The following is a 26,402-nucleotide window of genomic DNA, read 5'->3' on the forward strand; positions in this document are numbered from 1 at the left end:
AATGCAAGGAAGAGTGCTTCACAAGATATCAGCATATAGACATGTGCAATTTGTTTAGTTCCGAATTAGTTTTTTAACAAATTTTGGCAAATTTGTTCATTTCCAAATTTTAAAATTTCGGAGATTCGGAAGTTTTGGAAATTGGAAGTTTTGGAAATTGGAAGTTTTGGAAATTGGAAGTTTTGGAAATTGGAAGTTTTGGAAATTGGAAGTTTTGGAAATTGGAAGTTTTGGAAATTGGAAGTTTTGGAAATTGGAAGTTTTGGAAATTGGAAGTTTTGGAAATTGGAAGTTTTGGAAATTGGAAGTTTTGGAAATTGGAAGTTTTGGAAATTGTAAATGTCGGAAATTGGAAATGTCGGAAATTGGAAATGTCGGAAATTGGAAATGTCGGAAATTGGAAATGTCGGAAATTGGAAATGTCGGAAATTGGAAATGTCGGAAATTGGAAATGTCGGAAATTGGAAATGTCGGAAATTGGAAATGTCGGAAATTGGAAATGTCGGAAATTTCAAAATGTCGGAAATTGGAAATGTCGGAAATTTCAAAATGTCGGAAATTGGAAAATTTTGGAAGTTCGAAATTAGGAAATTCAAAAATTTGGAAATCCACAAATAAGAATGAAAATCTGAACATTTAAAAGAATGAAAATTCGAAAACCCCAAAATCTGAAATAATAACGAATGATGAATATTAAATTATAGGTATTGGAATTTCCTTTCAAATTTGGCTTTTATTGAACATATTTGAAGGAATTATCTGAAATAACGAATGCCGTATCTAAACAAATGGAACATAATGATCTAAAAATAATAAATAACAATAACCATAATAAAACCTTTTTTTTATTATTATTAATTTGTTCCATTCCATTTGTTTAGATGCGGCATTTGTTATTTCGGATAATTCGTAACTTCAGATAAATTTGTATTCGTTACGTTCACTAACAGCCAAATTTGAAAGGAAATTCCAATACCTATTAGTTATTTATTGTTTATGAATTAGAATTTTACAGATTTTTCTTTCTTTTTTTCAGATTTTCAAATTTCTGAATTTTTGTAAAAAGCAAAAAAATTTAAACGAGAACAAATTTTTTGTCAGTGCACATGTCTATCAGCCAATAAGATTTCTGGCAGCATCAGCCGGTACTTTAAAAAAAATAAAAAGTAAACCCTTACAATGGGATATTTAAGGTAACAAACTGTAGAAGATCATTGTTGGGGTTTACAGACAATTTAACCTCTTGCTTACTGGGCACTTAAACCCCTCTTCCTGCCCAGACCAATTTTCAGCTTTCAGCACTGTCGCACTTTGAACGACAATTGCGCGGTCATACAACACTGTACCCAAATGACATTTTTATCATTTTTTTTCACACAAATAGAGCTTTCTTTTGGTGGTATTTTGTCACCTTTTGGGCTTTTATTTTTTGCTAAACAAACAACAAAAAAAGACAGAAATTCTTGAAAAAAAAAAACGTTTCATAGTTTGTTATAAAATTTTGCAAACTGGTAATTCTCCTTAATTGATATTCGCTGATGAGGCTGCACTGATGGACACAGATAAGGCGGCGCTGATGGGCACAGATGAGGGGACACTGATGGGCACAGATGAGGGGACACTGATGGGCACAGATGAGGGGACACTGATGGGGACAGATGAGGGGACACTGATGGGCACAGATGAGGCGGCACTGATGGGCACAGATGAGGGGACACTGATGGGCACAGATGAGGGGACACTGATGGGGACAGATGAGGGGACACTGATGGGCACAGATGAGGCGGCACTGATGGGCACAGATGAGGCGGCACAGATAGGTGGCACTGATGGGGCGGCACAGATGGGTGGCACTGATGGGCACAGATGGGTGGCACTGATGCCACTGATGGAGCACTGGTAGGTGGCACTGATGGGCACAGATAGGTGGCACTGATGCCACTGATGGAGCACTGGTAGGTGGCACTGATGGGCAGCACTGGTAATGATGCACTGATTAATTTATAGACGGCACTGTGGGCACTGATAGGCGGCACTGTGGGCACTGATAGGTGGCACTGTGAGGTGACACTGTGGGCACTGATGGGTGGTACTGCGGGCACTGGTAGATGAACACATGATCACTGTGCTGCTTCTTCTTTCACGGTCCAGATCAAGGTTGGGGGTTTGGTCCAGGATGACTTGGGCTCTGAAGAAGTAGGTTCAATCAGTTTATGTTCTGTGCAAAGAGCATGCTGATAGGAAGAGAGAGCCCAGTGACATCACTGTGCTGCTTCTCCTTTCACTGTCCAGTCACAGGTGAGGGGGTTGGTCCAGGACAACTTGGGCTCAAAGGAAGTTGACTGATTGATTCTGGCTATCAGAATGAAGACCTCTAGCAGCAGAAAAAAGGGGCCGCGGGGTAAATCTCTACATTTGCTGCAAAAACTGTCTATGTACTCTTATTGATCGCTATTTTCCTATATTTCATTTTTGTAGAGCTGAAGGATTCAAATGTGGCTGTGATTGGACCAAAGCAGTATTAAGGTAAAATTAATACTGTAAAATAGTGATAAACATACTGTATTGTAATATATATATATATATATATATATATATATATATATATATATATATATATATATAATATATAGTGATAACCTGTAATGACAGTATTCAGTATATTTGAACGCCATTTCTTCATATCCAAATATATAAATATCCAATTTATTTATGTCTCCACATTTACAAATTTCTACATGAGATAGAGATATATATATATATATATATATAAGCCATATTTACATGTGGGCCTAGCTAGCCAGTGGGCCAAACTGTCCAGTAATAATTGTATGCCTCCAATTTAGGTGTGGGCCAAGCTGTCTAGCAAAAAGTCTCCGTTTACATGTGGGGGCAAGCTGTCCAGTTTTCCAAGCTTTTAAGGGGGCCAAGCTGTCCAGTAAAATTTTCTGGACTCATTTAGTTTAGTAATAGTTAAGTTATTATTAGTTAGTCATTATTTACAAAATTTTGAACTTCTGTATTTTTGAATTTCCGCATTTTTGTTAGTTAAACGGGTTTTCAGTTCAGATATTTCCAAATTAACGAATTTGGAAAAAAACGCAAAAAAACGAATTCGGAGCGAAGCGAATGGCACATGTCTATTCACTTCTTTCACCACTACACTGGCTGGAGATAGTAACACCAGGACCCGCTGTTCTATCAGATTACCGCTACTTATCATATTGTGCAACGGAAGTGCTGTTCCGCCAAAAAAATTCTTACTGCGCATGAGCGATGCGTTCAGTGGCGAGCTATGCGCTCCACACACTTTATGATTTGACGGGTAGCGGTAATCTGATGGAACAACCATGTGGACATCTTACTACACCCAGCTACGTCTTGAATTGCAGATTCATTTTAGCAATAAAGTGGGCATATATAAATCGATATCACAGATATCAATATGCTATCTCTATTTATATACACTCACTTTATTGCTAAAATTACTTTGAAATTCAAGAAGTAGCTGGGTGTAGTAAGATGTCCGCATGGTGTCTATTCCACTGCAGAGCTAGAACCACCACTAGGGGGCGACAGTGTCCCCTGTGAGAGGAGAATGTGTCTTCGATGCAGGAGGGGGCGGTGTTCTATCAGAATACCGCTACCTCTCGGATCATAAAGTGTGTGGAACGCATATCGTGCCATGGAACGCATTGCGCAGTAAATGTTCTTGGTCGGAATGTCACTTCCGTTGCACAATCTGATGGGTAACGGCAATCTGATAGAACACCGGAAGTGATGTTTTATATGTTGCTTCCTGGGAGATCAGTGAATGTACATTCATTGATCTCCACCCCCTTTTACCCAGACGCACCTGCCTTGCTGATTAGCTGATGGGCACAGAGCCCGGTAAATACCACGTAAAAGGGGAAGGGGAGGCCAGCACTTGTGTGTAAAACCCCCGCCATGACCAATGTATTGCACACGGCTGTGGTAGTAACATGGTTAGTATATTAGAATAAGTTATGTATAAAATATTATAGAGTTAGGCCAATATATATTTGGACACAGGCACAGTTATATTTTTTTTCAGGTATTTCCCAAAACTTTTTCAAGCTATAGTTATAAATGGAAAGGTGCTGAAAGTTCACACTCTCAGGTTTAATTTGAGGGTATGTACATCCAAATTGGGGGAAGGGTTTAGGAATTACAGCTCTTAAGAATAGCCACCGTCCCTTTTTCAAAGGCCCAAAAGTAATTGGACAATTGAAACGAAAGCTGTTTCGTGGTCAGGTGTGGGCTACTCCTTAGTTATTTCTTCATCAATTAAGCAGGTAAAAGGTCTGGGAGTTGATTCTAAGTGGGGTATTTGTATTTGGAATCTATTGCTGTGAACCTCCATCATGTGCTCAAAGGAGCTGTCCATGCAAGTGAAACAGACCATTGTAAGGCTTCAAAAACTAAATAAATCCATCAGAGAGGTAGCAGCAACATTAGGCTTGGCCAAAACAACGGTTTGGTACATTCTGAGGAAAGAAGAACGCACTGCATGGTGAGCTCAGCAACGTAAAAAGGCCTGGACGTCCACGGAAGACAACAGCAGTGGATGATCGCAGGATCCTCTCTATGGTAAAAAAATCCATTCTCAACATCCAGACAAGTGAAGGACGCTCTCCAGGAGGTGGTGGAGACAAGTGAAGGACGCTCTCCAGGAGGTGGTGGAGACAAGTGAAGGACGCTCCCCAGGAGGTGGTGGAGACAAGTGAAGGACGCTCCCCAGGAGGTGGTGGAGACAAGTGAAGGACGCTCTCCAGGAGGTGGAGACAAGTGAAGGACGCTCTCCAGGAGGTGGAGACAAGTGAAGGACGCTCTCCAGGAGGTGGAGACAAGTGAAGGACGCTCTCCAGGAGGTGGAGACAAGTGAAGGACGCTCTCCAGGAGGTGGTGGAGACAAGTGAAGGACACTGTCCAGGAGGTGGTGGAGACAAGTGAAGGACACTGTCCAGGAGGTGGTGGAGACAAGTGAAGGACGCTCTCCAGGAGGTGGTGGAGACAAGTGAAGGACGCTCTCCAGGAGGTGGTGGAGACAAGTGAAGGACGCTCTCCAGGAGGTGGTGGAGACAAGTGAAGGACGCTCTCCAGGAGGTGGAGACAAGTGAAGGACGCTCTCCAGGAGGTGGTGGAGACAAGTGAAGGACGCTCTCCAGGAGGTGGAGACAAGTGAAGGACGCTCTCCAGGAGGTGGAGACAAGTGAAGGAAGCTCTCCAGGAGGTGGAGACAAGTGAAGGACGCTCTCCAGGAGGTGGAGACAAGTGAAGGACGCTCTCCAGGAGGTGGAGACAAGTGAAGGACGCTCTCCAGGAGGTGGAGACAAGTGAAGGACGCTCTCCAGGAGGTGGAGACAAGTGAAGGAAGCTCTCCAGGAGGTGGAGACAAGTGAAGGACGCTCTCCAGGAGGTGGAGACAAGTGAAGGACGCTCTCCAGGAGGTGGAGACAAGTGAAGGACGCTCTCCAGGAGGTGGAAACAAGTGAAGGACGCTCTCCAGGAGGTGGAAACAAGTGAAGGACACTGTCCAGGAGGTGGTGGAGACAAGTGAAGGACACTGTCCAGGAGGTGGTGGAGACAAGTGAAGGACACTGTCCAGGAGGTGGTGGAGACAAGTGAAGGACGCTGTCCAGGAGGTGGTGGAGACAAGTGAAGGACGCTCTCCAGGAGGTGGTGGAGACAAGTGAAGGACGCTCTCCAGGAGGTGGTGGAGACAAGTGAAGGACGCTCTCCAGGAGGTGGTGGAGACAAGTGAAGGACGCTCTCCAGGAGGTGGTGGAGACAAGTGAAGGACGCTCTCCAGGAGGTGGTGGAGACAAGTGAAGGACGCTCTCCAGGAGGTGGTGGAGACAAGTGAAGGACGCTCTCCAGGAGGTGGTGGAGACAAGTGAAGGACGCTCTCCAGGAGGTGGTGGAGACAAGTGAAGGGCGCTCTCCAGGAGGTGGTGGAGACAAGTGAAGGATACTGTCCAGGAGGTGGTGGAGACAAGTGAAGGACGCTCTCCAGGAGGTGGTGGAGACAAGTGAAGGACGCTCTCCAGGAGGTGGAGACAAGTGAAGGACGCTCTCCAGGAGGTGGTGGAGACAAGTGAAGGACGCTCTCCAGGAGGTGGTGGAGACAAGTGAAGGACGCTCTCCAGGAGGTGGTGGAGACAAGTGAAGGACGCTCTCCAGGAGGTGGTGGAGACAAGTGAAGGACGCTCTCCAGGAGGTGGTGGAGACAAGTGAAGGACGCTCTCCAGGAGGTGGTGGAGACAAGTGAAGGACGCTCTCCAGGAGGTGGAGACAAGTGAAGGACGCTCTCCAGGAGGTGGTGGAGACAAGTGAAGGACGCTCTCCAGGAGGTGGAGACAAGTGAAGGACGCTCTCCAGGAGGTGGAGACAAGTGAAGGAAGCTCTCCAGGAGGTGGAGACAAGTGAAGGACGCTCTCCAGGAGGTGGAGACAAGTGAAGGACGCTCTCCAGGAGGTGGAGACAAGTGAAGGACGCTCTCCAGGAGGTGGAGACAAGTGAAGGACGCTCTCCAGGAGGTGGAGACAAGTGAAGGAAGCTCTCCAGGAGGTGGAGACAAGTGAAGGACGCTCTCCAGGAGGTGGAGACAAGTGAAGGACGCTCTCCAGGAGGTGGAGACAAGTGAAGGACGCTCTCCAGGAGGTGGAAACAAGTGAAGGACGCTCTCCAGGAGGTGGAAACAAGTGAAGGACACTGTCCAGGAGGTGGTGGAGACAAGTGAAGGACACTGTCCAGGAGGTGGTGGAGACAAGTGAAGGACACTGTCCAGGAGGTGGTGGAGACAAGTGAAGGACGCTCTCCAGGAGGTGGTGGAGACAAGTGAAGGACGCTCTCCAGGAGGTGGTGGAGACAAGTGAAGGACGCTCTCCAGGAGGTGGTGGAGACAAGTGAAGGACGCTCTCCAGGAGGTGGTGGAGACAAGTGAAGGACGCTCTCCAGGAGGTGGTGGAGACAAGTGAAGGACGCTCTCCAGGAGGTGGTGGAGACAAGTGAAGGACGCTCTCCAGGAGGTGGTGGAGACAAGTGAAGGACGCTCTCCAGGAGGTGGTGGAGACAAGTGAAGGACGCTCTCCAGGAGGTGGTGGAGACAAGTGAAGGACGCTCTCCAGGAGGTGGTGGAGACAAGTGAAGGGCGCTCTCCAGGAGGTGGTGGAGACAAGTGAAGGATACTGTCCAGGAGGTGGTGGAGACAAGTGAAGGACGCTCTCCAGGAGGTGGTGGAGACAAGTGAAGGACGCTCTCCAGGAGGTGGAGACAAGTGAAGGACGCTCTCCAGGAGGTGGTGGAGACAAGTGAAGGACACTGTCCAGGAGGTGGTGGAGACAAGTGAAGGACGCTCTCCAGGAGGTGGTGGAGACAAGTGAAGGACGCTCTCCAGGATGTGGTGGAGACAAGTGAAGGACGCTCTCCAGGAGGTGGTGGAGACAAGTGAAGGACGCTCTCCAGGAGGTGGTGGAGACAAGTGAAGGACGCTCTCCAGGAGGTGGTGGAGACAAGTGAAGGACGCTCTCCAGGAGGTGGAGACAAGTGAAGGACGCTCTCCAGGAGGTGGAGACAAGTGAAGGACGCTCTCCAGGAGGTGGAGACAAGTGAAGGACGCTCTCCAGGAGGTGGAGACAAGTGAAGGAAGCTCTCCAGGAGGTGGAGACAAGTGAAGGACGCTCTCCAGGAGGTGGAGACAAGTGAAGGACGCTCTCCAGGAGGTGGAGACAAGTGAAGGACGCTCTCCAGGAGGTGGAGACAAGTGAAGGACGCTCTCCAGGAGGTGGAGACAAGTGAAGGACGCTCTCCAGGAGGTGGAGACAAGTGAAGGACGCTCTCCAGGAGGTGGAGACAAGTGAAGGAAGCTCTCCAGGAGGTGGAGACAAGTGAAGGACGCTCTCCAGGAGGTGGAGACAAGTGAAGGACGCTCTCCAGGAGGTGGAGACAAGTGAAGGACGCTCTCCAGGAGGTGGAAACAAGTGAAGGACGCTCTCCAGGAGGTGGAAACAAGTGAAGGACACTGTCCAGGAGGTGGTGGAGACAAGTGAAGGACACTGTCCAGGAGGTGGTGGAGACAAGTGAAGGACACTGTCCAGGAGGTGGTGGAGACAAGTGAAGGACGCTCTCCAGGAGGTGGTGGAGACAAGTGAAGGACGCTCTCCAGGAGGTGGTGGAGACAAGTGAAGGACGCTCTCCAGGAGGTGGTGGAGACAAGTGAAGGACGCTCTCCAGGAGGTGGTGGAGACAAGTGAAGGACGCTCTCCAGGAGGTGGTGGAGACAAGTGAAGGACGCTCTCCAGGAGGTGGTGGAGACAAGTGAAGGACGCTCTCCAGGAGGTGGTGGAGACAAGTGAAGGACGCTCTCCAGGAGGTGGTGGAGACAAGTGAAGGACGCTCTCCAGGAGGTGGTGGAGACAAGTGAAGGGCGCTCTCCAGGAGGTGGTGGAGACAAGTGAAGGATACTGTCCAGGAGATGGTGGAGACAAGTGAAGGACGCTCTCCAGGAGGTGGTGGAGACAAGTGAAGGACGCTCTCCAGGAGGTGGTGGAGACAAGTGAAGGACGCTCTCCAGGAGGTGGTGGAGACAAGTGAAGGACGCTCTCCAGGAGGTGGTGGAGACAAGTGAAGGACGCTCTCCAGGAGGTGGAGACAAGTGAAGGACGCTCTCCAGGAGGTGGAGACAAGTGAAGGAAGCTCTCCAGGAGGTGGAGACAAGTGAAGGACGCTCTCCAGGAGGTGGAGACAAGTGAAGGACGCTCTCCAGGAGGTGGAGACAAGTGAAGGACGCTCTCCAGGAGGTGGAAACAAGTGAAGGATGCTCTCCAGGAGGTGGTGGAGACATGTGAAGGACACTGTCCAGGAGGTGGTGGAGACAAGTGAAGGACACTGTCCAGGAGGTGGTGGAGACAAGTGAAGGACACTGTCCAGGAGGTGGTGGAGACAAGTGAAGGACGCTCTCCAGGAGGTGGTGGAGACAAGTGAAGGACGCTCTCCAGGAGGTGGTGGAGACAAGTGAAGGATGCTCTCCAGGAGGTGGAGACAAGTGAAGGATGCTCTCCAGGAGGTGGAGACAAGTGAAGGACGCTCTCCAGGAGGTGGAGACAAGTGAAGGGCGCTCTCCAGGAGGTGGTGGAGACAAGTGAAGGATACTGTCCAGGAGGTGGTGGAGTCAAGTGAAGGACGCTCTCCAGGATGTGGTGGAGACAAGTGAAGGACGCTCTCCAGGAGGTGGAGACAAGTGAAGGGCGCTCTCCAGGAGGTGGTGGAGACAAGTGAAGGATACTGTCCAGGAGGTGGTGGAGTCAAGTGAAGGACGCTCTCCAGGATGTGGTGGAGACAAGTGAAGGACACTCTCCAGGATGTGGTGGAGTCAAGTGAAGGACGCTCTCCAGGAGGTGGGTGTATTATTGTCAAAGTCTACAATCAAGAGAAGACTTCACAAGAGCAAATACAGAGGGTTCACCACAAGGTACCAACCATTCATAAGCCTGAAGAATAGAAAATCCAGAAAAAACATCAAAAAAAGCCAGAGCAGTTCTTGGACGGAAGAAACTGAGATTAATCTGTAGCAGAATGATGGGAAGAATAAAGTGTGGAGAAGGCTTGGAACAGCTTATGACCCAAAGCACACAACGTCATCTGTGGTCGCATGGTGGAGCTTGCAGTGTGATGGCAGTGTGATGGCATTGGCATGCATGGCTTCCTGGTGGCACTGAGTCATTGGTGGTTATTGATGATGAATTCTGCAGTGTTTAGAGATATACCGTCAATCCAGATTCAGCCAAATGCAGCAAAGTTGATTGGACGTCGCTCCACAGTGCAGATGGACAATGATCCAAAACACACAGCAAAAGCAACCCAGGAGGTTTTGAAGGAAAAGAAGTGGAATATTCTGCAATGGCCGAGTCAGTCATCTGATCTCATCCTAATTGAGCATTTCACTTGCTGAAGGCAAAGCTAAAGGCAGAACGACCCACAAAGAACAACTGAAGACAGCTGCAGTTAGAGTCTGGCAAAGCATCAGAAAGGAGGAAGCCCAGTCTATGGTAATGCCCATGGGCTCCAGACTTCAGGCGGTCATTGCCAGCAACGGATTTTCAACAAAATATAAAAAATTTATATTTTATTGATGATTATATTTGAGCCCCTGAAAATGGGGAAGACTGTGTATAAAAATTGTTGCAGTTCCTAAAATTTGTATTTGATATTTATGTTCAACCCCTTGAATTAAAGCTGAAAGTCTGCACTTCAAATGTATTTGGATTGTTTCCCTTTTAATTTTATTCCGGTGGCATACAGAGCAAAAAGTATGATGGTTGTGCCCGTGTCCAAATATATATGGACTTAACTGTATGTTATACTCCTGGCAGAAAAAAATACTTTTAATCAATTCAACACAGTGTTCGCTTAGCTTTGGAGTTTCCCTTTAAGTGTATTAAAGTCGCCTTTGGGCGGAGTGACCCTTTACAGATTAGACTGCCCTGCAGGACTGGCTGTGCTCTGATCCCCCCCGTAATCACACGTGTACATCGCTGTATATCCCCCACTTACATATCTAATACCATGCCGGATTAATTCCTCTTCATCCATAATCCTGTTATCTTCGTGGCCCATCGGCGGCTGATATGTGAGCGTCGTCACCCCCTCCCATAAAGTCTCTAAGCGCCAAGCGTGTAGTGTCTGTGCAACCCAGATTCACCATTTCTAATATATATATATTAAAGGACAACTTTTGTGGGCAAAAAAAATAATTTATACAATATCTCACAAAAGTAAGTACACCCCTCACATTTTTGTAAATATTATATTATACCTTTTCATGTGACAACACTGAAGAAATGACACTTGTCTACAATGTAAAGTAGTGAATGTACAGCTTGTATAACAGTGTAAATTTGCTGTCCCCTCAAAACAACTCAACACACAGCCATTAATGTCTGAACCGCTGGCAACAAAAGTGAGTACACCCCTAAGTGAAAATGTCTGAATTGGTCCCAAAGTGTCAATATTTTGTGTGGCCACCATTATGTTCCAGCACTGCCTTAACCCTCTTGGGCATGGAGGTCACCAGAGCTTCACAGGTTGGCACTGGAGTCCTCTTCCCCTCCCCCATGATGACATCACAGAGCTGGTGGATGTTGGAGACCTTCCCCTCCTCCACCTTCCGTTTGAGGATGTCCCACAGATGATCAATAGGGTTTAGGTCTGGAGACATGCTTGGCAGTCCATCACATTTGCCCTCAGCTTCTTTAGCAAGGCAGTGGTCATCTTGGAGGTGTGTTTGGGGTGGTTATCATGTTGGAATATTGCCCTGCGGCCCAGTCTCTGAAGGGAGGGGATCATGCTCTGCTTCAGTATGTCACAGTACATGTTGGCATTCATGGTCCCCTCAATGATCTGTAGCCCCCCAGTGCCGGCAGCACTCATGCAGCCCCAGACCATGACACTCCCACCACCATGCTTGGCTGTAGACAAGACACACTTGTCTTTGTCCTCCTCACCTGGTTGCCCCCACACACGCTTGTCACCATCTGACACCAAATACATTTATCTTGGTCTCATCAGACCACAGGACATGGTTCCAGTAATCCATGTCCTTAGTCTGCTTGTCTTCAGCAAACTGGTTGTGGTCTTTCTTGTGTATCATCTTTAGAAGAGGCTTCCTTCTGGGACGACAGCCATGCAGACCAATTTGATGCAGTGTGCGGCGTATGGTCTGAGCACTGACAGGCTGACCCCGCACCCCTTCAACCTCTGCAGCAATGCTCGCAGCAGTCATACATCTATTTCCCAAATACAACCTCTGGATATGACGCTGAGCATGTGACCCCCAACTTCTTTGGTCGACCATGGCGAGGCCTGTTCTGAGTGGAACCTGTCCTGTTATACCTCTGTATGGTCTTGGCCACCATGCTGCAGCTCAGTTTCAAGATCTTGGAAATCTTCTTATAGCCTAGGCCATCTTTATGTAGAGCAACAATTCTTTTTTTTCAGATCCTCGGAGAGTTCTTTGCCATGAGATGCCATGTTGAACTTCCAGTGACCAGTATGAGAGAGTGAGAGTGATAACACCCAATTTAACACACCTGATCCCAATTCACACCTAAAACCTTGCAACACTAAAGAGTCACATGACACCGGGGAGGGAAATGGATAACTGGGCCCAATTTGGACATTTTCACTTAGGGGTATACTGACTTTTGTTGGCGGTGGTTTAGACATTAATGGCTGTGTGTTGAGTTATTTTGAGGGGACAGCAAATTTACACCGTTATACAAGCTGTACACTCACTACTTTACATTGTAGACAAGTGTCATTTCTTCAGTGTTGTCACATGAAAAGATAGGAGAAAAGATTTACAAAAATGTGAGGGGTGTACTCACGTTCTTGAGATACTGTGTGTGTGTGTGTGTGTATATGTGTATGTGTATATATATATATATATATATATACATACACAGTTGTGCTCATATGTTTACATACCCTGGCAAAATTTATGGTTTCTTGGGCAATTTTCTGAGAAAATGAATGATAACACAAAAACTTTTCTTTCACTCATGGTTAGCCTAAAATGTTAGGCTGCATGCACGTTATAATTTTTCTAAATTTTTGTGCACGTTTGCATAATGCGCAAAATAAAGTACGTTGCATTTGCGGTGCAAGCAAATCATCATGAGGCAGCTGAACCTGGAAGCGCCTCCCAATGAAACCACATAAGATGCCGGCGCATCATCGCGAGGCCCAGCGGCTGAATCCAGAAGAGCCAGTTATGTGATGTCACATAAGAAAATAATGGAGCATCATCGTGAGGCCAAGCAGCTGAACCCGGAGAAGCTGGCAGGCCACTTGATGATGTCACATAAGAAGATGGCCGCACATCATCATCGGGCCCAGCGACTGAACCTGGATGATCGGCAGGCCACTCAATGATGTCACATAAGAAGATGGCCACGCAAGATTGTGGGGCCCAGTGGCTGAACCCAAAAGAGCCAACAGGCCTCCCGATGACGTCACATAAGAAGATGGTTGCACATCATCCTGAGGGCAAATGGCTGAATCCAGAAGATCCAGCGGACCTCCCGATGATATCACATAAGAAAATAATCGGCCCAGCAGCTGAACCCAGAAGAGCTGGCAGGTTACCTGATGATGTCACATAAGAAGATGGCCGCGCATCATCATGGGGCCCAGTGGCTGAACCCAAAATAGCTGGTGGGCCTCCCGATGATGTCATATAAGAATATGGGCGTGCATAATTCTGAAGCTCATCAGCTGAGCCCAGAAGAGCTGGCAGGCCACCTGACATCACATAAGAAGATGGCCATACATCATTGTGGGACCCAGTGGCTGAACCCAAAAGAGCCAGCGGGCCACCCGATGATGTCACATAAGATGGGCGCGCATCATCCTGAGGTCCAGCAGCTGAACCCAAAAGAGCTGGCAGGCTACCTGATGACATCACATAAGATGACCACGCATCATTGTGGAAACCAGTGGGTGAACCCCAAAAAAACAGCGGGCCAACCGATGACGTTGCATAAGAAGGTAGCCGCCGAGTTAATAGATACCCAATATGCCATGCATTAAAATTGCCTCCGCCTGTGGCATGGCGGCAAAAGACAGTGCCTAAACTTCTCCGCAGGCAGGCCTTTACAGGTTACCTGTTTAGAGTTGCACAGGAGGTCTGGTGCTAGAATTATTGCTCTCGCTCTGACGTTCACAATACCTCACATGTGTGGGGTGGTCACCGTTTCCATATGCGTGCAGGAGTTACGTATGCATTTGCACGTAACCACGGTGGGACTTGGTCGCTTTAAATTTTTTTTATTATTATTTATTTATTTTGTACACTATTTTTTCTTTTCTTTTTTTTGTACTAACTTTATTGCTATCGCAAGGGATGAACAACATCCCTTGTGACAGCATGGGCCGTGACAGGTCCTCTTTATGGAGAGATTTTTCCGATTGGCTGCTTTCCTGGCCGCGGAACTGGAAGTGACAAACTCCTCGTCGCTCCTGGTTTCCAGGGTTACAGAGAGAGGGGAACTACGTCAATTCCTCCATTTCTGTATAGGGCGGCCATCGCTGCCGCCTGCATCCCTCCAGGCCTCTGCGATGGAACAGGACAGCCTGGGAGAGGCGGTAGGGGGGTGGGACCCCTGTTCCGCCAGTCGCAGAAGTGATCGTGTGGCTAATTAGCCACTCGGGTCACTTCTTCCTGAAAGATAACCGCCGCCTCAAAATAATGCCGGGATGATGGCTGTAGGTGCACGCATCATCCCCGGTAAGACCACTGAGACCTGAGGTACGTGTCTTGAGTAGTAAGTGGTTAAAAACCAGTGATGATGTAACCGGCACCGCTTACTCCCATAATTGGGAACCAGTGGTGGCTCTTGTTTTTTTTTTTTTGGGGGGGGGGCAGCAAACAAGCACTTATTCCCCCCCATCCCCCCCCCAAGCAGCACCCACCACCTCGCTGTTTGCCGGTCGGTCCAGTACTTACCCCATCGTGGCGGGTGGCGGGTGGCAGGCAGCATGGTGCACCGGCTCGGCTCCGATGCCTCTGTTCCATCGTGGCTTCCAGCTCCTCCCCTCCTCCTCCTAGGCGTGCAATAGGATCTCCTGTCCTTTCAGCCAATCGGATGACAGGTGTCAAAACCCACTTCCTGATTTGCCGGGAGGAGGATCAGTGTTACAACAGCGAATATTGATTCGCTGTTGTAACACACCTGTGTGGTCTCGGAGCGCGCTTTCTGGGACCCGAGCCCACCCTATATTGAAGCCTATTAGAGCCTCTTTGTGCTTCAAAAAAACGGCCTCTCCACATTGTTATCCATGCTCCGGTGTCCTGAAAGGGGCCGGATGCATGGGGGGGGGGTGGCACCCGTGCACCCTTAATGGACGGGCCGCTTCTGCCGGGAGCCCTCCTCAATGTAAGCAAAGGATCCAAGATGGTTAATTCATAGGCTCTTCAGATCTGGTTTGAATTATAAGACCTCCCCCCTCCCAAAAAAAAATAAAAAATACGTTAGGAGCTCCCCCTACATTCTGTACCAGACCCTGGGTCTGGCATGGATTTTAAGGGGGAACCTCACACAAAAGGAAAAAACAGTGGGTATAGTTCCTGCTGCCACGAAAGCAAAGCATCATGGGAGTGGCACACGTACACCCCTGGCCTCCGTAGCAGTTGGGGGGCGGATGGGGAGCGCTACCTCAACCGTGAGGTTTTAACACCACCCACTAGTGTGAATGAACCATGAAAAATTGCTCTGCTCCATTGGGGAGGTGTACAGGGGAGGGGGGGGGAACTGGTGAAGGCTCTGTGAAGACGGAGTGCTCCTTTTAATCGGAGTGGAGCGTTGTCAGCACTATAGAGAAGTGGCGGTCTGCTTATCACAAAGCGCCGGATTACAGGAACTTGTATTTGATCTGCTAAATCCGGTCCGATGGTGCCGCAGCTGTGAGCAGATAATGGTAATTAGGTGGAATACCCTCACAGTTAGACCTGCATTGCTGTGTGTGTGAGGCACATAGGAAATTATAGAGGCTTTTTTGGACCATTTTGCCCCAGGAACGCATTTTAACACGCCGTGCATGGTTAGGCACAAAGCACGGTGACATTCATATAGGATGGCACCCGAAATACCTAGGCAGCGGGCTGCAATGCAGCTTGTAAAACCGTTATTTACATTTTGCTGTAATACTTTGTAAAAAGATGTTCCATGTCTCGTGAAATACGAATGCACCCTTTACCTAAGTGAGGGCACCATGAATGGGCCCTCAGGATTTTTACATTTTTAAAAAATTCCTTCAGCCAGTGTTGAATAATAATAAATAATAAAAATGTGGCTGCGATACTCGCTTCCAATCCTGTGCTGCCCCCCAAGTCATTCTTTTTTACCACTAGATGTCCTCAGTATTCTGGGTTGAAGGAACAAGTGAGGCAGCGCATCAGTGTAAATCAGAAAACCAGTTATCCTTTATCATACTAGGTAAAATACATCCATAAAGATACCAACGTGTTTCGGCCATTAAGGCCTTAATCAGGATTAGGACATGAAAGGCTAAAACGTGTTGGAATATTTATGACTGTATGTCACCCATAATAATAAAGGATAATCGTTTTGCTGATTCACAGCGATGCGCCAACTTTAATCGTGGATTTAGGTTGAAGACTGTAGCAAAAGGGTAATCCTTTGTGGTGAAATACAGCCATAAAGATGGCAACGTATTTTGGACATTCGGGCCTTAATTATGGTCATGAATGGCCGAAATGCGTTGGCATCTTAATGGTTTTATTTCACCTAGTATAATAAAGGATAACTGTTGTGCTGAGTCCTTCCGGCTAGATCCATAAAGAAAAGCCGGAACATCACTGTGATTCAATGTATTTTATTGTAATGTATTTTTTTATTTTTATTGTATTCATTATAAACGGATGTTTATATATTCCTTTTAATTTTGTCTTTAGATTAAATAGCTGCACACCAGCTGAAAATTTTAATCAGGCTTGCAGCATAAGTGCCTGAACAGTGGGGTTGTATCACATTTGCACATTTTATTTATTTTTACTGGTAAAACAGTTTCTGTGATTGTGTGTGGAGCAGTCATCACTCATTAGTACGGAAAGGTTTCCTTTGTGTTCTGGTTTCATCAGTCTCTTTTTATGTGCAGCCCGGACTCCAGTTACGCCATGGCCGGATCCTCAGATGGCACCATCTTCATCTGGAACACCCAGACAGGCCTGCTGGAGAGGAGCCTGAATGGGGAACACAGGTAGGAGAAAGAGTCATTCTTCTAAAGTGACTAGAAGAGACCTGATCGCCCATCTGCCCATTTTGGCGCCATTGGTGATTAGTTCTATATTGCTTTTATGTTTCTGTTATTTGTCTAATTCATGCTTTAAACGCAAATGATCGCCAAGTTATTTGTAATTAGATTATCTTCATTGATGATCAGCTCCATCTAATGGCAAATTATTGATAAAAACTCACTTGGATTTTGTTATAGCTGTTCAACGGTTTTCTTGGCAAACAGGACTCAGGGCTTTAAGGAATTGCAGGGAAACAGGTTCTTGTTCTTGCCAGTCTGTCTCTCTCGAAGTACTAGATTGGTTCTTGCTTATCCAATGTTTGCCTAATTCATACAATAAACTCAAGTGATCTTCATATTATTTGTAACAGAAATATGTCCATCTAGCGGCAAATTATTTATAAAAACTCACTTGGATTCTGTTATAGCTGTTCCATGATTTTCTTTTCAAACAGGACTCAGGACAACAGTGATTGCAGGAAAATGGGTTTTTTAATCTTTGCAGTCTCACTCTTTTGTAGTGAAGCTTTAGTGATGTCCCATGGTTGAGTTCTCCTTTCAGCTTTGACCTTGGAAGTTTGTACCTCTTCTTGTGTGGTCATTCAACCTTGCCACTTGGTCTCACATTAGTTACTGTGAAGGATGAATTTCTGCCTGCAAATTATAGATGGCAGCACAGTACTATAAATGCCATAGGTCAGTTATGTCCAAAAGTCAAACTGTTGTTGACTCTTTTTTTTTTATTCAAAAAGGAGCTTTATTAAGCATAGTACAAAGGATATTGACGACATAGTGTAGCGCAACAGGCACTACCAACACTAACAGGTGCATTTCACATACAGGAGCTTGAAATATACAGCATACTGCAAAGGGAAACCCACAACCTACAGCACAGTGGAGAGGTTTTAACAAAAAATACACGGTGAAGGAGAGGAAGGTAGACCCCGCAGAAAATCCATAGACATACCTAGGTGAAATCAGCTAGCTCTCATCACTACAGGTGGAGGAGTCCTCCAACCACCTGTCCCAGATTTTATTGTATTTGTGGGGACAGCCCCTGTGAGTGTACACCATTTTCTTGTGGGGAAGGGTGACATTAATCGCTCTGATCCACTGCTGTGTAGTGGGGGGGGGGCGTTCTCTCAGCCATGTTTTGGCGATTTGTAACCTAGCCTGAAACAGAGTCTCTTGCAGAAAAATATTGAGATACTTTTCGCCTTCTGACAGCGAGAAGAGCCCCAAGATACATTGCTTAGGGCATAGGGACACCGGGGAACCCATGCGGTCGTGGAGGAACTGGACCACCTGTGCCCAGAACCCTTGTATAGCCGGGCATTCCCAGAGTAAATGGTAGAAGGAGGCCTCCGAGGAGGCACAGCGGGGGCAGCGGGGGTCATGGTCAGGTCTGTATTTGGCTATGCGGTGGGGTGTAAGATAAGACCTGTGCAGGATTTAAAGGTGGGTGAGGCGGTCCGAGAGCTTAGGTGACATTAGTTTGTGGTTCGCTAGAGCCTCGTCCCAATCCTCATCCGACACCGCTCCCAGATCATCCTCCCACCGAGAACGGACCTGAGAAGCCACAGCCGAAGCCGTGGGAACCAGGAGGTAGGCGTATAGCCGCAAGATCAGCTGTGCAGGCTCAGGACCCAGCACTAGGTCAACCAGTGCTGGGGTCCCAATTCTTGGGAGTTGGTTGGCAAACTGGGTGTGGAGCGCGTGCCGGAGTTGGAGATAGCGGAATAGCATGTAGTTAGGCAGAGCAAATTCATCCTTGAGGTGCTGGAACAGTCTAACCATTCCATTGGAGACTACCTGCGAGAGGTAGATGACCCCCCTGCTTGCCCACAGCCCGGAATCCGGGATGAGGGCAAGATCTGGCATATCAGAATTATTCCATAGAGGTGTGTGAGAGTGGGGGGATGGTGTTTGTCCTATCCGTGTTGCTAAGTGCCAAATTTTACAGTGGTGAGAAAGCATAAGGTGCCTGTCCCTAGGAGCGGATGGAAGGGGGAGGGTGCTAAACAAAAATTGGAAAGGGTGGGTCAGCGGGGTGGGGACCTTGGAGCATACCAGGGTAGTGTAGCGGGCTCTATCCGTGTGGTGAAAATGGAAAAAGTGGGAGAGTTGCGACGCGACGTAGTAGAGGAAAAGATCTGGCAGGGCGGTCCCTCCAGCATCCGAGGGGCATTTTAGAACCCGCCACGGCAATTTATGTCGGGACGACCCCCAAACGAACGTATTGAGGATAGATTCCAGGGCTTTAAATGTGCGAAGGGGAAGACGTACGGGTGCCTGCCAAAAAACATATAGAAGCTTGGGGAGGAGAATCATCTTAACCAATTCTATTCGGCCCATCACCCCAAGGGGGAGGCGGGACCAGACCTGTGTTTTAGATTTTAGGGTGTCAAATAGGGGCTCAACATTAAGAGTAGGGTAATCTGAGAGGGACCTGGAGACATGCACTCCAAGGTACTTAAAGGTACTCGCCCGAGCAAGCGGGAGAGCCGCCTGCTCGGCGGTGGGGGGCCCCAAGTCCAATGGTAGTATCTGGGACTTGGTCCAATTGATCCGGAGCCCAGAGAAGGCTCCGAAGGCCGTGATGGTTCGCAGGGCCGCCTGCAATGAGGGGCCAGCATCCGCTAAATAAAGAAGCATGTCGTCTGCGTAGAGACTGACCACCTCATGCAGGCCACCGCAGCGAAGACCCCTGATATCTGGATGGGTCCTGAGGGCCGTGGCCAGGGGCTCCACCGCCAAAGCATAAAGCAGCTGGGAGATGGGGCATCCCTGACGTGTCCCCCGGGAAAGTGGGAAAGGGGGGGAGATCCTACCATTAACCTGGATACGCGCCACGGGGGCGTAGTAGAGTAGCTGGAGCCATTTGATGAAGTTGGGGCCTATTCCAAACCTGCGCATACATTCCCAGAGGTAACGCCACTCAACTGTGTCAAATGCCTTAGCGGCGTCCAGGCTGACAACCACCCTGGAGCCGACGTCGGAGTGTTGGGCCTGGAGATTCATGTAAAGCCTCCGAAGGTTAAAAGCCGTGTTCCGTTGTGGCATGAACCCGGTCTGATTGGGGTGCACCAGGGAGTGAATTACGGTGTTAAGGCGTAGGGCGAGGATTTTGGCCAAGATTTTCACATCTAATTGAAGCAGGGATATGGGACTATAGGATTCGGGGAGCATCGGGTCCTTGCCCGGCTTGGGAATGAGAACTATCCGGGCCTCACCCATAGATTTGGGGAGGGTGCCAGAGTCAAATATATGTTTGTATAATTTGGTAAGTTGGGGGATCAGGGTCTCACTAAATTGGGCATAAAACTCCAGGGGAAGACCGTCGGATCCCGGAGCTTTAGAGGTGGGGAGTAGCGACAGGGCTTTCGCTACACAGTCGGAGGTGATGGGTGCCTCAAGTTGGGCCCTTTGCAGAGGTGTGAGGGAGGGGAAGGGGATGATGCCCAAGAACGCCACAAGCTCGTCCTGGGAGTACTGTGCGGCGGAGGAGTACAGGCCCGAGTAAAAGGACCCGAACTCCTCCGCCACCAGATCAGGGTCAGTGATGACATCTCCACCGGCAGTTTTAAGAGACACCACCACCGGGGGCCGCTGATCCAGATGGGCCATGTACGCCAGTAACTTGCCCGCGCGCTCCCCAAATTCAAACAGGCGTTGTTTAGCGTAAAAGATGCCCCGTCTAGCCTTTTCGTGATGGAGTTGGTCCGTGACCCTGGCTTGCAATTTCATCAGAGAGGCATTAGCCTCCGATGGGTCAGCCTGAAAGGCCAGTTCAAGGGCATGCAGACGCTCCTCCGCCTGCCCAAGCAGGCGTTTAGAGGATGCCTTGTGTCTGGAGATGCGCTTGGAAAGAATCATGCGGGCATGCACCTTGAAGGCCTCCCAGACAGAGCCGTACGTGGCAGAGCCTGCGTTGGTGAGGAAAAAATATTCCCACTCACGCTGGATGGAATCCAGGTCTGGTAGAACAGTGAGCCAGAAGGGATTAAGTTTCCAGCCGCAAGGCCCAGGGGGGCACGGCAGACGCAACCGAACCCAGTAGGGGGAGTGATCAGAGAGCACCCTGGCCTCGAACCCCGCGTCTAAAAGGTAGGGAAGGAGAGGGGGCGAGATAAGTATTAGGTCTATGCGAGACATGGCGGACCGGGAGGGAGTGAAACATGAATAGTGTGCCAAGGAGGGGTGTCTATGTCTCCATGTGTCCGTAAGAGCAAATTCCCGCCAGAAACCTCCCGAACCTAGTAATACCCAGGGGCTGGGGCGTGGAGGACAGAGGGCTCAACCTATCTAGAGAGGGATTGATGACCATATTAAAATCCCCTGCCCAAACAGCCGGCACCGAGGGGTAGCGGGCCATAAATGTGATGCCCTGCTGCAACACAGGGAAGGCAAATGGTGGGGGGATGTAAAAGGCAAGGAGCAAAAGCTCCAGAACTGTTGTTGACTCTTAAGAAGCTTGGGTCCAATAAACAATAGGAATGATTGGGGATGTGTACTTTCTCTGTCTATCTCTATCTCTGTTCTTGCCGGTCCATCTCTCTCGGATATTTGTAGCAGGATTATCTCCAATGATTATCAGCTCCATCTAGCGACAAATTATTTCTAAAAACTCTCTTGAATTCTGTTATAGCTGTTCCACAATTTTCTTAGCAAACAGGATTCGGGACAACAGCTATTGCAGGGAATTTTTTTTTTTAATCTTGTCTCGCTCTCGCTCTCGCTCTCGCTCTCGCTCTCTCTCTCTCTCTCTCTCTCCCATGGTTAAGTTCTTCTTTCAGCTTTTACTTTGGACGTTTGTACCTCTTCCTGTGTGGTCATTCACTCTTGCCACTTGGTCTCACATCAGTTACCATGAGGGATGTATTTCTGCCTGCAAACTCTAGATGGCAGCAGCACAATACTATAAATGCCCAGGTCAGCTATGTGAAAAGGTCAAACTGTTGTTGATGCTTACAAACCATGTGTCCAATATTTGACCAGAGCTCTTCTAAATAATGGGAACTGCTGGACATTTGTATTTTCTCAGCAGTAGGTACACACAAACCCTGGTCCAAGTGATTTAGAGGATAACACCACCTTGTGTAAACACTTTCTTGTTTTAACAGCAGTAAGTGAAAGAGATGTTCTCATTAGACAACAGAAGAGTGTGTGTGTTTGTCTGGAAAGCACAAGCCTATATATAGATCCTTAACTGGGATGAGCCATATCGTCAATTCCCTAGTCCAAACCCTTCTATGAAGGCCATAGTTGGCATCCAAACACCAACAATTCTCCAGGGAAGGGCAGGCAGCCTGCAGATCCTGGAAAGTACACTGTATCCAGCACTGTGTCCTCAGCCTCCAGCATCCCATGTCATGTCCTCAGCCTCCAGCATCCCATGCCATGTCCTCAGCCTCCAACATCCCATGCCATGTCCTCAGCCTCCAACATCCCATGTCATGTCCTCAGCCTCCAACATCCCATGTCATGTCCTCAGCCTCCAACATCCCATGTCATGTCCTCAGCCTCCAGCATCCCATGCCATGTCCTCAGCCTCCAACATCCCATGTCATGTCCTCAGCCTCCAGCATCCCATGCCATGTCCTCAGCCTCCAACATCCCATGCCATGTCCTCAGCCTCCAACATCCCATGTCATGTCCTCAGCCTCCAACATCCCATGTCATGTCCTCAGCCTCCAACATCCCATGTCATGTCCTCAGCCTCCAACATCCCATGTCATGTCCTCAGCCTCCAACATGCCATGTCATGTCCTCAGCCTCCAACATGCCATGTCATGTCCTCAGCCTCCAACATCCCATGTCATGTCCTCAGCCTCCAACACCCCATGTCATGTCCTCAGCCTCCAACACCCCATGTCTTGTCCTCAGTCTTCCACACAGCTTATATCATGTACACAATTTCCAACATCTCTTATGTCTCAAGTCTCTGGCAGCTCTTATACCATTTCTCCAGTTATTATGTACAGCCCTTTAGTGATGTCATGGCCATCCCCACCACTGCTCCACAGACTGTATTGTGTACTAACCCCATGAGATTTTGCAACCACTAGGTTTGCACCAACAATCATGCCTCAGTCAGAGCTGCATAGATCTCGTTTCCTTTTCATTGTAATGTTTTGTTGAGCAATCAACTAAATATCTTGACCATGTTGCATGCATTTTGTGTTAACTGTGATCAAGTGATTATATGTTTCTGTATGTGATAACAAAGAGGTATACTGTATCTGTTAAACGGCCACCAAGTTCATATAATATATATACAAAGTAAAATGTCTTTGGGTAAAGTTTTGGATCTCTCACATTGAGGCCATTATCCAGCCTGGGTGAGATTTATCAGTACGATCTGTCAGCCGGGTTCTGTTCAGACCCCTCTACCTCCACATTTTGCCATAAAAAGCTTTAACTGGTGTAGTACCCATTATTACCAGCAGATGGCGCTAAAACTGCATTTGTTCTTTATGGTGCTCCAGCTTGCTGATGTTCATGCTGTATAAGCTGTTTGTGCTTCTTTGTCCTGATTCCTTATTGGTGTGTGAGATGTCACATGACCAGCCCTGTGTGTGCAATTAGAATTAAAGGGAAATGGGAGAGAGATGTGGGTCCGTTGTCCATTCCGGAATGGGACTGGATAATGGAACAGGGAACCAAGGTCTCTATTTCTCCGGCACAGAAAGCTTCTCAACTTTTTTTTTTCCACCAGGCATATTACACGCCTAGGAAAATGTTTAAAATGGGATGGAGGGATAATGATCAGTGCCCCAGATGTGGTCGGGTTGGGGATTTCATTCATATGTTTTGGAGGTGTCCGAAACTGTTCAGATACTGGACACAAGTTATAGACCATGTGAATGAAATATTCGGGTTGACATTGGAGGCAACAGCGAGGACTTGTTTGTTGGCTATACCGGAGGGATATAAAATCCCTAAAAATATATTTGAACCAGTTACTAGATGCCTTTTCCAGGCAAGGAAATTAATTGCCCAGAATTGGCAGGCATACTCTAGTCCACTATCAGATACATGGTTGGATAATATAAGGAAAACTATAGGCAATGAAAGGGTTTTTTTTATTAAGCAGGGTAACGCCAAGAAATTTAAAAAGATATGGGGTCCCGGATTGGGAAGATTGGGGATTCCCCTATAAATTATTGTAAAAAGCGTCTCTTAGCCTATATAGTTCCTTCATTTATTTGTACTAGGCATTCTTTGCTTAGTGTGTCTTTTAATAGATTTGGGATTGGAGGGGGGGGGGGGGGGGAGGAGTAGGGAGAGAAAGGGAAGGAGGGAAAAAAGAAAAAGGAAAAAGAAAAAATTGTAATAGATATGAGATACCAGGATAATAGACACTGGTATGTGTGTAGCACGTAAATACTAGGGGATTTTTTTTTACTACTTTTGTACTTAAATTAAATGTTATAAAATCCTTAGGTGACTATATTAAGCTTAAAACTTATATAACTAAATATGCTACAATGATGTGGAACAGAGAATGAGACACGAGTGAGCGATAAGCTGAACCTAGTCTCTGGTATAGAAACACTGATGTGGCAAAAAAAAAAAAAAAAAAAAAAAAAAAAAGAAACATAGCATCATTTCTTGGAAATGTCCCAATCAGACATTTATCCATAAAAAGTAAAACAAGATATTAAAGAAATATCATAATAGCTAAGCAGACCATGCATTTCAGTTGTGATGGGACTTCCATTGGTGCTTGCAGAATCTCTGCCAGGACTTCCATTGGTGTTTGCAGAATCCTTGCCAGGACTTCCATTGGTGCTTGTAGAGTCCTTGCCAGGTCTTCCAATGGTGTTTGCAGAATCCTTGCCAGGTCTTCCAATGGTGTTTGCAGAATCCTTGCCAGGTCTTCCAATGGTGTTTGCAGAATCCTTGCCAGGTCTTCCAATGGTGTTTGCAGAATCCTTGCCAGGACTTCCAATGGTGTTTGCAGAATCCTTGCCAGGTCTTCCAATGGTGTTTGCAGAATCCTTGCCAGGTCTTCCAATGGTGTTTGCAGAATCCTTGCCAGGTCTTCCAATGGTGTTTGCAGAATCCTTGCCAGGTCTTCCAATGGTGTTTGCAGAATCCTTGCCAGGTCTTCCAATGGTGTTTGCAGAATCCTTGCCAGGTCTTCCAATGGTGTTTGCAGAATCCTTGCCAGGACTTCCAATGGTGTTTGCAGAATCCTTGCCAGGTCTTCCAATGGTGTTTGCAGAATCCTTGCCAGGTCTTCCAATGGTGTTTGCAGAATCCTTGCCAGGTCTTCCAATGGTGTTTGTAGAATTTTTGTCAGGAGTCCCAGTGCTCCCTGAATAGACTCTGGGTGTGTCCTCAGAGGGGTTTTGAAGTCTCAGCCCTGGAAATGCCCAGTGCTGTCTTCTTGCCAGCTACCTTGCTTTGTGCAAAAGAACTATACTATACTACTGCTAATCTGTCTCCATGCAGACCAAGATTGACCTGACTACTCTCTTGCCTGCCACCTTCCCCATGACCTCTGCTTGAACCTGACCACTTTTATGATGTATTGCCCATTACCCGTACTGTCCTGACTACTCTTCTGCTGTTTTGGCTGTTGCTAACCCAGACTGTCCTGACCGCTCTTCTGTTGCCTTGCCTGTTGTGGACCCAGAATATCCTGATCATTCTTCTGCTGCCTTGCCTGTTGCTGACCTGGATTGTCCTGACCACTCTTTTTTGCTTTGTTGCCCGTTGCCTACTCAGATAGGCCTGACCACGTTTTTGCTGTCTTGCCCATTGTAGACCTGGATTGTCCTGACTACTCTTCTGCTGTCTTGCTGACCCAGATTCTCCTGACCACTCTTCTGCTGTTTTGCCCATTGCAAACCCAGATTGTCCTGACCACGTATCTGCTGTCTTGCTCATTGCTGACCCCAATTGTTCTGATCACTCTTCTGCAGCCTTGCCTGTTGCTGACCCTGATTGGCCTGACCATTCTTTTTTTGTCTTGCCCGTTGCTGACCCAAATATGCCTGACCAATCTTCTGTTGCCTTTCTCTTTGCTAACCTCCGCCTGGATCTGACCATTCCGTCGTCACTCTCTGCTGTGCTTTCTCTACATCGTAGCTAATCTGTCCCTGCTCACCCCTTTGGTGGGGTGCTCTCCCATATCCACTATTAGGAGCTCTGGGGAAAACCAGCCAGTGCTTTGACTCTGTGCCCTGGCTGAATCCATGTCACCGGCCCTGGGCAGTGTTGCAATAACGAGAGATGAGGAACTTGGGGTACTGTTGAAGGTTGTGAAACGTGGTCATCAGCTGCCTTTTCGGGGCTCAACTTGTTGTACGCAACTTTTTTTGGCTGGGCCGTGACACTGACAGTAGTGACTTACCTACACGAACCTACCTACATTGACGGTAGTGACCTACCTACCTACCTACCTACACTGACGATAGTGACCTACCTACCTACACTGACTATAGTGACCTGCCTGACCTACATACACTGGACTTATACACTGATCTACATACACTAACGGTAGTGACCTACCTACACTGACTGACCTACACATACATTGACCTACCCACACTGAT

General features: G+C 47.7%; 1 protein-coding gene across 2 annotated transcripts in view; it reads left to right on the forward strand.

Moving 5' to 3' along the window:
• ATG16L2 (autophagy related 16 like 2) overlaps positions 1–26,402 on the forward strand; it is a 149,693-nt gene that overhangs the window by 113,413 nt on the left and 9,878 nt on the right. For both annotated transcript variants that reach the window (XR_013262243.1, XM_077451153.1), the window contains exons 16-17: positions 2,479–2,526; positions 16,699–16,800. Coding sequence is in view for 1 of the 2 variants with exons in the window: in XM_077451153.1 (XP_077307279.1) it covers positions 2,479–2,526; positions 16,699–16,800 (150 nt within the window). In the remaining variant the exon portion in view is untranslated. The remainder of the gene's footprint in view (positions 1–2,478; positions 2,527–16,698; positions 16,801–26,402) is intronic.

This window comes from Lithobates pipiens, unplaced genomic scaffold, assembly GCF_037356315.1.
Source record: "Lithobates pipiens isolate NorthernLeopardFrog02 unplaced genomic scaffold, aLitPip1_a1.2 Scaffold_23, whole genome shotgun sequence".
Lineage (NCBI taxonomy): Eukaryota > Metazoa > Chordata > Amphibia > Anura > Ranidae > Lithobates > Lithobates pipiens.